General features: G+C 39.2%; 1 protein-coding gene across 1 annotated transcript; it reads right to left on the bottom strand.

Annotated features, from left to right (window-relative positions):
* zdhhc3b (zDHHC palmitoyltransferase 3b) lies at nt 1-10180 on the bottom strand. The gene is made up of 7 exons (XM_029514556.1): nt 9819-10180; nt 5788-6119; nt 5082-5206; nt 4319-4415; nt 3831-3912; nt 3594-3724; nt 1-2305 (listed from the first exon to the last, which is right to left on the bottom strand). Exons 2-7 carry the CDS (start codon nt 6088-6090, stop codon nt 2147-2149), a joined length of 897 nt encoding a protein of 298 aa, XP_029370416.1. The 5' UTR covers nt 6091-6119; nt 9819-10180; the 3' UTR covers nt 1-2146.
* Nucleotides 10181-11017: the final 837 nt, after the last annotated feature.

Genomic DNA, 11017 nt, shown 5'->3' with positions numbered 1-11017 from the left:
TGGATAGCATCTGTTGCACTTCCATGTTAAAGTAACGTTTTTTTTTTTTTTTACAATTTGTGAAAATCTAAGTTAATTTATTTCCTGACTATCGTCTACATTTGAACTAGTTCCTTAATTAACTCCATTCATTAAGGATTCAATTTGGCAACACGTAGAGTTTGTTCTTATTTCATGCATCGTCTTCAACAGCATGACTGATACAACAGTAAGGCTTTCAAACTCATTGGAGCAAAGACCTTCTTAGTGTTGAACGCTCTGAAGTGGTCTGCATGAGAAAAGCATCACTAAAGGTAAATTCTAATCTTCACACTTGTTGGCCTTGTACTTTCCTCAGTGAACATTTTTCACTGGCCTTAATATTTTTCAACACTTCATCCTGTAAGGCTTTTTTTTTCCCCTCCTGGCAGGCTCACAATTACGATCCACAGCCAACTGGACCATCCATAAGCAATTTTCTCTAATTGAGAGCGAGTGAATTACACATGGAGTCAGTGCACTCCGAGCGATGTTTACAGTATTGCTTAGTTCCCTGTCTTTTCTATATGAGCTGGTGACTGATGGTCGTTAAGCAAAAAGGGTCATCTACATTTACTGCACACAGTGGTGAAATAAATAACAGGATACAGTTTAAACTGCATGTTGGACTCTAAAACTGAAGAATCACTTTTTTGTGTTTTTACAAACGTCCTTCATTTAAAGCCTCAGATTTTAGTTAGAAGTTATAATTCTTAAGATTGCCACAAAGTGAAGAAATTTTTTTTATACATTCAATGTATCCACATCCGGAAATGACTGATCTGTGTTTATTGGTCTTTGTATTGTTTCCCCACCTGTTTAACTGTCAGTCTACGTGTAAAAACACCTGAATGGAAATGCTGAAAATCCGAAAACACAAAAAATTGTTATGCTTTGCTGACGTGGAGAAATTTAAATTTTCCCCTCCCGAAAACACAAACAAACAAAAAAAACTTAATGGTGAAAAAGTGGACTTAAAGTGAAACTGATTTTTTTTTTTTTTTAACCATGCACTGAAAAGCTTTTAAAATCTAGCAGCAGGAAGTTTGTTTGGGGAGATGTATAAAATAAATATGAATAAACATTTCACTCATGTTTTGATCAGGATCTTATTGCGCCCTCTTCTTATGCAAAAATAAACAAACTGCTTCTCGATGGACTGGCTCCTAAATTTTGCATCATCACTGCCAAACTAAATCTGATCATCCAGGCTCCTTATTGAAAAATATTTAACTTTTGCTGTGAAGCAGCCAGGTACCCGGCTGGGAAACTACTCGCACCATTTGCTTGAGGTCACTCTGCAGTTGCTTATTGCGTCATGTATAATTACATATCACCTTGTGACTGACCATTTTTTAAAGACTTGATCAAACTTACTCTAAAATTGTTTGCTTACATGACCTGAACAAATCCACTCATCAGAGAAGGATATGACAAGCTAGTTTAAAATAGCATCAACCAGTGTGATTCTGTCTCACCCTGACAGCCGCGATAAGGCGAATTAATAGCTTGTTTTTTTTATATGTAAGAGCAGATGCCACTGTTCACTAATGTGCTGTTCTAAGGCAAATTCATCCACAGCATCCAGCAAAAGATGACTGCATCAAAAGAAACAGAGAAAAACAAGAAGTGACTGGAACTTAACATCTACAATGTTTACAGGATGACAACATCAGGAGGCCATCTTGGCACCAGGACCATGCTGATTGTAGCAAAAAGTATTCTGGACTTCAGTTCACATTATTTAGTACTGGAAGCAGGAAGTGATGCAGAAAAACTGTCTGGAGGAAACAAAGCTCAGTTTCTTGGTGTCGTTTCACCAACTCTTTAAGGGCTTCTAGTCAAGTTGTTGCTGCCTAGTGTCTGAGATGGTGTTTGTTTGCTTTCAGAACAGCTACACCTCATTAATCTCAATCAGCACCGAGAGGAAAACTCTAAAATAAAAAAAACAAACAAACAAACTGCAATGGTTTCAACAGAATCCCTGAAATGAAATAAAATGAAAGTGAAAATGAAAGATACTTAAATGAAGAAGAGGAGTTCATGTTCTTTGAGATCCAGCCAATAGGCAAACCAAGACTGATCAGTCAAAGTCCACAGCAGCAGAGCTCAGCTTAGTTTCCAGCTTTCACACTATGTACTGGTAAACGTCTGCTTTGCCGTGATCAGGTGTTGCAAATGGGCTCAGCCAGGATATAGAGAACGGATGGCCAAACACCACTTTCATATTCATCCATTTAGACTTTTTGGCCCATCTTCGCTCCTCCTTTTTCAGCTGCTCAATGCCCTGCAGGAGTAAGAAATCGCACACATGAGTAGATACAAGTCTCCAGCGCTGATTTATACCTGGAACTGAGGTAAAACACAAACCCTGTCAGCTGAGAAGATCAAGCTGTGCCTTCAAAATTTGATGTGCCAACAGAAAATAACCACTAAAAAGGATTACAAATGAAACATTCTGAGGCATTTGTTCTCCTCCAGGTCAGGGTGAGGTGACTCACTTCCTTAACTCTAAGAACAGTACATACAACACTGGCAGAGCACTGCAGGCTCCATTGCACTGAAATTGACTTAAATAGATGATCTTTGTAGTGAATATTATGACACGGTGAGTCATCCGTGTGGGTGGTTGGAGCAGATACATTATAAGAAGATACATTAATCTCCACCTACCTGGGGGCCATAAATGAATTACCCTGATCCTCTTTAAATCTGTGCTCTGTTTTAGCTGCAACAGCAAACTGCATGAATTTAAAACCTTTAACCTTTGTCATTATGACTTATTTCAGGGGTCACATCTGGCATTGAAAACAGTTCTTTAGTTAAAAGACACACATCTGCCTGGTGAATTAAACTCTATGACTCATGCTCCTGACTGTAATATGTGTAATTTCCCTAATAAGCTGGCATTAGTGCTTTTTGTGCATTAATGCTTCCATTATTCAGGACATTCGTTAATATACAGTCATTAATGGCCTTCAATTGAGGTTCAGAGAAAACATGAAAAACATGATAAATAGGTCAACAAGGTCACGACTGATCAGCAGTGATCATCACAAATGTATCTACAAAACAGGCTGCAGTCTGTTTTTCTTGTTTGTATCCATTTCTACAAAGTGACATGAGTAATGAAGCATAGTGAGCAAAATTGTGCTGTTAGATGAAAGGCTACGGGCAACAGGCTGCACACCAGCAAACACTTTATGTGGCCCTCCTGCTGGGTGAGAAACTACTCACACTGCCTGCAGCGTGAAATCAATGCAATTCTTACTGACTGACTTCTTCATTACACAATATGTTTCATTGGCTGTACTATAAATAGATAAACCACATGTATCGCTCTTCTGTTGTATTTATGGAATGAAATCGCACCTGCTGTTAAAACCAGGACTTAACACCTTTGTCACCACAACACCACTGAATTAATGGCTTTTCTCCCCCCCCAATCAGTGTGTTAGGCTGAGATGCCCTGCTGTCCTGTGAGGATGTCATTCTCATGCAAACCCCACAAATGTAAACACATTTCACTCGACTTGAAGCCAAACATCAGAGCACTGACAGTGATGCAAACTCACCGTCTCATCGGTGCAGATGGAGTGAACCTGAGTCCCAAACATGACTGCAGTGAAGATCAAAAAGAGGAGACCCTCGAAGCAGAGGAGGATGAGGAGGATGACTGTTGCTGGCGGAGAGAAGTTACTGCACTCTATTGAAGGGCAGAAAAAAGGGGGAGATTTTATTTTTAATAACATTCAAACATTCTGTAATATGACTTGTTAGAATATCTAATATGTGTCCTGAAGCCTACTCACTTGTCCAGTCTTCTTCAAAGCAGAGCACAAAGTGGAATGCCACCAGGATGAGTGCATGAAAGGATATTAGTGCAATGTACATCTGGCAAAACACAACAAAAACAAGGATTTGGTGTTAACAATTTGATCGACAAGCTCCATGACAAAGCATCACCACTTTTGAATTCATCTGGGACAGATAAGGATTCAAGAAAAATGTAATCCTTCAATGTGTCTTTGTCTGCTTTTTTCTCTCCATATTTTATTTAGTGGTGTTTTTAATTTTCTTGATAATAAACTTTTTTATTGTTCACATTTTTGTATCATTTGTTTATTGCTATTATGTGGACATTTAAGATTTGGTTCTTGTATAAAGAACAAATTTATTTTCCATGATTAGTTTCCATAGGTGTTTGTTTACTTACTGAATAGTTTTTTCTTTTGCAAATTAAGAGCAATAAAGTAGATATTTATAAAATATTTTCCTGGAGTGGTGGTTAAAGACTCACTGTAAAGAGCACAAAATATTTCTGGTTGTTCTCTCCAACACAGTTGTTCACCCAGGGACAATGGTGGTCCATCTTCTTGATGCAGCGCTTACACACACTGGGGAAACACAAATGCATAACAGAAATGTTAAAATCCAATAAAAGAAGGAAGAAAATCTGAATATATCTATAAAACATTCTTGACTATGATCCAAGTAAATCACAGAAAGACACATAGGAAGAAGGGGTTATCTCTCTGACAGATAAGGTTTCATAATTCACAGTCTATAATCTGGCAGCACAGAAAGTCACACTTAACATACCTGTGTGCTTTCTGAAGGATACTTATTTTAATATTTATAAAAGCTACCACCCTGTGTTCACTGTATTTTTAAGTTTATAATCTGAACCATTTAGAAGGAGGATTCATGTTGTCAAACAAAAAGAAAATGATCTACTTTATTCAAAATAACCCATTTTTGCCTTTCCCAAGAATCACTTAGTGGCTTTAAAATTGAATTGCTCTGTGGTGTTTTTGCACTTTTAATGTCTCCAAATCCCAGGAAATGTAGTGAGCAGCCACAAAGGGAATTCCTTATTATCAAGCTGTGGAGTCTGAAGGGAAATGTTATTCAGCTGCTATCAGAAAGAAAACACACATGTGAGGAACAAACACAGAGGAGGAGAGGAGTCCCCAGTGGGAGCTGCAGACTCACATCTCAGAAGATGCAGTTTGGCAATGAAAACTGGTAATATTCCCAACGATGCGCGCACACAATCATACCTGCAGTGGTGAGCTCTATCAGGCTTGATGCTGCAGCACTTGGGGCATTTGTACACCACCTGTCCCGGTTTGAGTTGCAGACTTTCAATGAATTCTTTGGTTGCGTTCCCTTTAGGCACAGCTCCCTGGGAGGGAGAGGAGAGACGTGTTGACAGGGTGCACTACCACATCAGATATCGTCTGAAGCGTTGCCTTTACATTCAATTAGCCACAGGTGCTGTTTTGTGATGGAAATGTACCCAAACACTCTCAAATATCTACTCCATCTTCTAATATTACAGACTGAGTGCTCACTTACAGATCGTACAAAATCTGTGTTACTAAACAAATACTGTTTTCAAAGGCTAAAAAACATTTTTTATTTCAAAAGGTTATATTCTGTATTCTGTTTTCTTATGTAGAGATCATTTGTACAAAGATGTGGCAAACATGTCAGCGTTACAACTAATGATTGTTGAATTATCAATTTAACAGCTTCTTATTTTCCTAATTATCCGTTCAATCATATTCTTTGTTTGAAAACTGGAAAAAAGTCAAAGGTGACATTATTTCAGTGAATAATCACTTGATCTCTTTTTTTTGTCCTGTCACCAATCAAACCCTTAAATATTTTTAATTAATTATGACAATGAATCGTTAAAGAAGAAGAAAGTGGTAAGCAAAATAGCAGACACACACCCAAAGCAATAATGACACTCTGACTGACCGGGTCTGTGCACATTGCCCTGGCATGAGAGGCGAGGGCGAGGAAGGCGAGGCCATTGAAGAGAACCCCGTTGAAAAGGCTATAGGCCACGTTCTTGGCAGGCAGCAGCATAACGAACACGACCACAAACTCAGCATAGAAGACCAGGAGCCACGTGATGACGCCACACACGATGCCGCAGCCGTCACGGATGAACCACATGGTGTCGGAGCTGGTGCGGGGCGGTGGAGGGGCACAGTGCTCGGGTTTCAGGTAGCCAGCTTGGCGCTCGATGTCCCTGGTGCGGTGCGCCGGGCTCTTCATCCTACAATGCCAGTGACTGCAACCACATACTGCGAGGAGTGATGAGAGACAGATGGAGAGGAGGAGCGGGAGCAGAGAGATGGGAAGAAAATTTGAGAAAAAAGAGAATTACCCTGTTAACTCTTTGGCCAATGAAATGTCAGAGGGCGGTAAAATGTGCCCTCCACAGTTTCCTAGTATCTTAAATTGCATCTTCAAAGGTCACGTTTTTTTTTTTTTTGTTTGTTTGGTTTTTTTTTAATAAAACAGTCCAAAGCCCTAAAAATATACATTTACTATCACATTAGATAAAAAATAAATCATCAGAACAAGAGAATGCTTACTATGGTGACTGAAAATCACATATTAGTCAAGTATAGAGGGCAATATTGATTCCGTCAATAAAAACTGACTTATTATTTCATTTCTATTCAAGTGTCCTGGCGAGGAAACAGATTAGTATGCATGCTCCACCCTTAAAGAGCATAAAGATAGAGAAGACAAAGTACATAAGAAAATGAGGTTGACAGTGCACAAGAGGAAGCATTGAGTGAAGGAGGAACAAACACTGACTGGTCTAATCCCGACAGGTTACACAACCCGTGCACTGCTCTCAAAAACACAGGAGGTTTTTGTGAGACTGAAGAGACTGCGATTTACCATATGGTCTTAAAAGCGAAACAAATCAATGCTTCAATAAAAAAGAAAAAAAAAAAAAAAGGACAGGAAAGAAAAGAAAAGTCTCCTTGTCCTGAGCTGCCCCAGCTCTGTTTTCAGACCAGGCATATGAGTAAGTGAGCAGGTCTGAGTGTGTGTCAAGAAAGATTGTGATTTCAAAGGGGGATAAAATGTCAGACTGGCAAAAATCAGGCCTCACTATTACACTCAGATAACAGAGTGGGCAGTGAGCTGTGTTTTTCCAGAGGACAGGAATTTAACCAGATACGGCACATAGAGGGCAAATGAAACAAAGTCATTTCTAAATTAAACAGAATATCCATTGAAGGTTAAGTCTGAATATCTAACAGGTCACATCTCTAAGGTTTTACGGTTGGAACACAATAAATTCCATGCTGGGCTTCACTATAACAGAACAGACAACAAAGTGCATTGATTTGGACTTCCCTCTGAAGAAAATTATAAAAATCTTGAAATGTTACAACATTTTTTCAGATTTTACTTCATACTTTTTATGTTGGTCTGCTGATCCAGACTGTATTGTCTCATTAGCTATTCAATGGATTGCTGGTACCACAGTGAGATCAGAGAAACTGGTGTTTAAAGCCTCAGAGTGCCTGCTATCACAGAACCACTCAATGGAATTTGAATGCAAATATTAGACAATATGCATAATGTTTTTACAGGTCTGTCTGTCTGTAAATATCAATCTTTTGAAATATAATAGGATTTATTTTAGAGCAGGAAAAAAAAAATACAAAAACAACTAGAATGATCCATTCAGGATGACACATTATTCTAAAATAAAATCCATCAGTAAGACTGCAGTCAGTCTATCAATCTGGAAACAGAAGGCAGGACTGGGAATTTGTCTTGATAAAGATTTATTTCCTACTATTCCTGACAATGTGAGTGCCCTGAACCCTGCAGCCTAACCTCTTCACCCTTTTCACCACGCTTGTCATCACACTGCAGCAGTCAAGCTCAGTGGGAGGCGTCTCCAGCTATCACTTTTACTGCAAGTTGAGGAGTATTAAAATATTTTTCTCTGCCCTAGCAGCAGGAAATGGTAAACATGACACAAATACTATGACTATATTTACCTGTCAACTGCAGAGTTTTGCTTTCATACAGAACAGATAATACACTGGAAAATAAGCTTCCCCTAAACAGTTACAGTACAACACAAACCCAAAGGGTAGACATTAATGCACTATATAATAGGCTGAAAAAAAGGGTCTTGTAAAAGTGCCATTAATTCATTTCTGTGGAGTAACATTGTCAAAAAGCGGCCTGATTGGATTTAAGCTCTTACTGCACACTAGAATGAAAAAGGTTACAAGTATTGCTTATAAGTTAGATGTATTAGTTAGCAGTTAGATCTATAGTCTTCCTCTTTGGGGTTAAAGCACTCTCGATTGTGTTTCCATTAAATTCTAATCTCATTATTATTTTCATCTATTACCATTGTACCATGTCTATTGTACAACATATAGGCTAGCTGGAACATCATGACATTCATGTTTTCCAACTGGAAATGGTGTAATACTGTAAAATATAAACAAATTAACAAGTAAAAAACTAAAAACTTTTCAGTTTAGCTGCTTTAACGTAATGCCTGATTCAGATGGTGGGAGTAATCCATATCAAGTAAAACTAGTTCCAGGGAGGGGGATGCTGGATTCTTGATGAACCACTTGTACTATAATTGTTGAGTAGTCTGCTTTTACTGCTTTTACGACTCACCCCATTAGAAAGAAAGACACCGAGACAAACCTCAGAACAATGTTCAAAGAAAATGCAGATGATCAGACAAGACTGAAAGAAGCAACAATGTGAAAAAGTTGTGAATGTCCTGGAGCAAAACGACGCTTTTTGTCTACTCTGTGGATGGTTTCTTTTTTAGTAGAGTGTAGAAATTATTCTCCACAACTGTGTGGAAACAACCAACTAAGTGACTTCATTGTAACCAAACGCTCGATTAATAGCTGCTGAAGTGCCAGCAAACATGATGCACAGCCATCCTGTAACATAAAAAAATTAAATTGTCTGGTATTCAGTTAAGGCTTTATGGTTGTGTTTGATTAGCTAATGTTTAAACACATGTCAACATAACAGGCGGTAAAGAGTGATAATAGCAACTAATTTGGGTAGAAAGGTAGAGCACTATAATAGAAATCTGATGACGGCAGATTCTGTGACGCAATTTCAAAGTTTCAGCTTTATTGCCACAGGCAGTTTCATCTTTTCTAGCAGTTACCAAAGATGGCTCAGGCAAAGTATGTAGGCAGCTTTACAGATTTTGAGAGCTGAAATATGAGACAGTAAAACCAGACGCTGACATGTTAAGTGTTGGCACCTGACAATGTGAATCTAGAGTAACAAACATGGAGCTAATTGTGAAACGTCATACAGTTGTGCATCAAGATTCAATTTGGAAAATGAACACTTTTTTTGGGGAAATAATCCACCTGATTCAGCATAAAATTACAAGAATCCAAAATAGATTGCTGAGTTATACAACTAGAATTGTAAATTAATCCTGAAAAGATAAACAAATAGCTATCTAATAATTAATATGTTGTTTATTACTTTTTTTTCCCAGCCAAAAAAAAAAAAACAAAAAAAAAAACAACAACAACAACCAAACAAACAAACTGCTGATTCCAGCTTTCTGCAGCTGAACTCCAGAAAACTGCAGATCCTTTCCACACACACATATACGGAACAAACCAACAGAACCCAGCTGCAGCAGTCATATATGTAATTACGCTGATGAATAGAAATAACTGTTGACTTTGTGCACACCCTTTTTTTTTTTTTTTTTAAGAGAGAGGCTGGTTAGAATAAATGAGGCAGGAATCAGTGTCCCTGTGCACAGCTGCCCTGCCTCAGTGCCCCTGAGCAGAGTCTGGTCTGCTGTCTCTGGGAGGACTTCAGCAGGAAGTGTGGCAGCTGGAGCAGCGTACCTGCATCTCCAGTTGTTACTCATCATGTGTGTTGTGTCAAATACACAACACAACGCTGACTCCGACGGCTCAGGTTTTATTTCATTTAAAGAAAAATCCCACCTCACGGTCTCCCCGGCTCGTCCTCGAAAAGTTTCCGGCCGTCTTCACGTAGTTTAGAGGCGTGTGTGTGAGTTTGGACGGTCCGGACTGAGAGTCTCCTCCGCGGGCTCCGCCTGGTAGCTCAGCCCGGGCTAACCGCACTCCTCCTCCGCCGGACAGCTCGCCCTCCTCGGCCGCTCGCCTCTGCTTGCTCGCGGCCAGGCTCGGTGTCGACGAGGCGTCTGTTGGGTGGAGGGGTACACCTATCTGTGAGCCAGCTACAGCCGAGGACCGAGCCTCAAGTCGGGCCTAGCTCGTCCGTCGGGTCCACACACCGCTGCGGGGCTGAGGGACGACGAGACCCGACAGAGCCAACCAGGAAGTCTCCCCGTCCCCCGGGAGCAGTGACGCCCTGAGTGCGGTCTGCCAGGCAGCGTGTTCCTGCCAGGCTCCCCGCGTCACATTCAAAATAGGAATAACGTTTAATCCCTCCTTGTGTCATTCACACATGGCTGGATTAAGAAATAAAAATAAAATGCCCCACTTCAGTGCACAGCAGCTTTATTATTCCTCCGGATCCAGATCTACACATTTTAACGCCACTGCTTTGTGAACCGATAAATTACTTGAGCCATTTTTAAATAAAAATTCACCGATATCCTGCTTATTAATTAGTAGAGGTGGCTTCAACCCCAAATTTTGGTGGTGGCGAACTCAAAATGTGGGGCTTTGAGTGTTTATTGTACCAAAACAGGCGAAATGAACAGGCTAACTTGGCCTCTGTGAACAATAATTGATGTATTAAACTGCTTTCTAACATTTGATATGCAAATCATCAGTTCAATATTGAATATATATATATATATATATATATATTAAAACATCTATCACGTCACGTCATAACTTGATGTGCAAGTTATAATTAGAAGATAATGTTTTATTTAAGTGTCTGTATAGTCACATTAACGCATCTCATAATGTCAGGAACCGAAGAGAATTTACTATATTACACTATATTTACTTAATTTTTACTTTCAGCTTTACTTTCATATGAACTAATTCAAAAAAGAAAATATAAAATTAGCATTGTATCATAATGTATATGGATATATAATCATGCTAATATAAATGGGCCGGTCCTAAACATGTAAATCTGTTTACCAGGTGATGTTGTATAAATCCACTCAGACATGTTTGAAGTGATTTTGTGACTGCACCGG

Source organism: Echeneis naucrates, chromosome 11 (assembly GCF_900963305.1).
Source record: "Echeneis naucrates chromosome 11, fEcheNa1.1, whole genome shotgun sequence".
Lineage (NCBI taxonomy): Eukaryota > Metazoa > Chordata > Actinopteri > Carangiformes > Echeneidae > Echeneis > Echeneis naucrates.
This window is presented reverse-complemented; position numbering and strand designations above follow the sequence as displayed.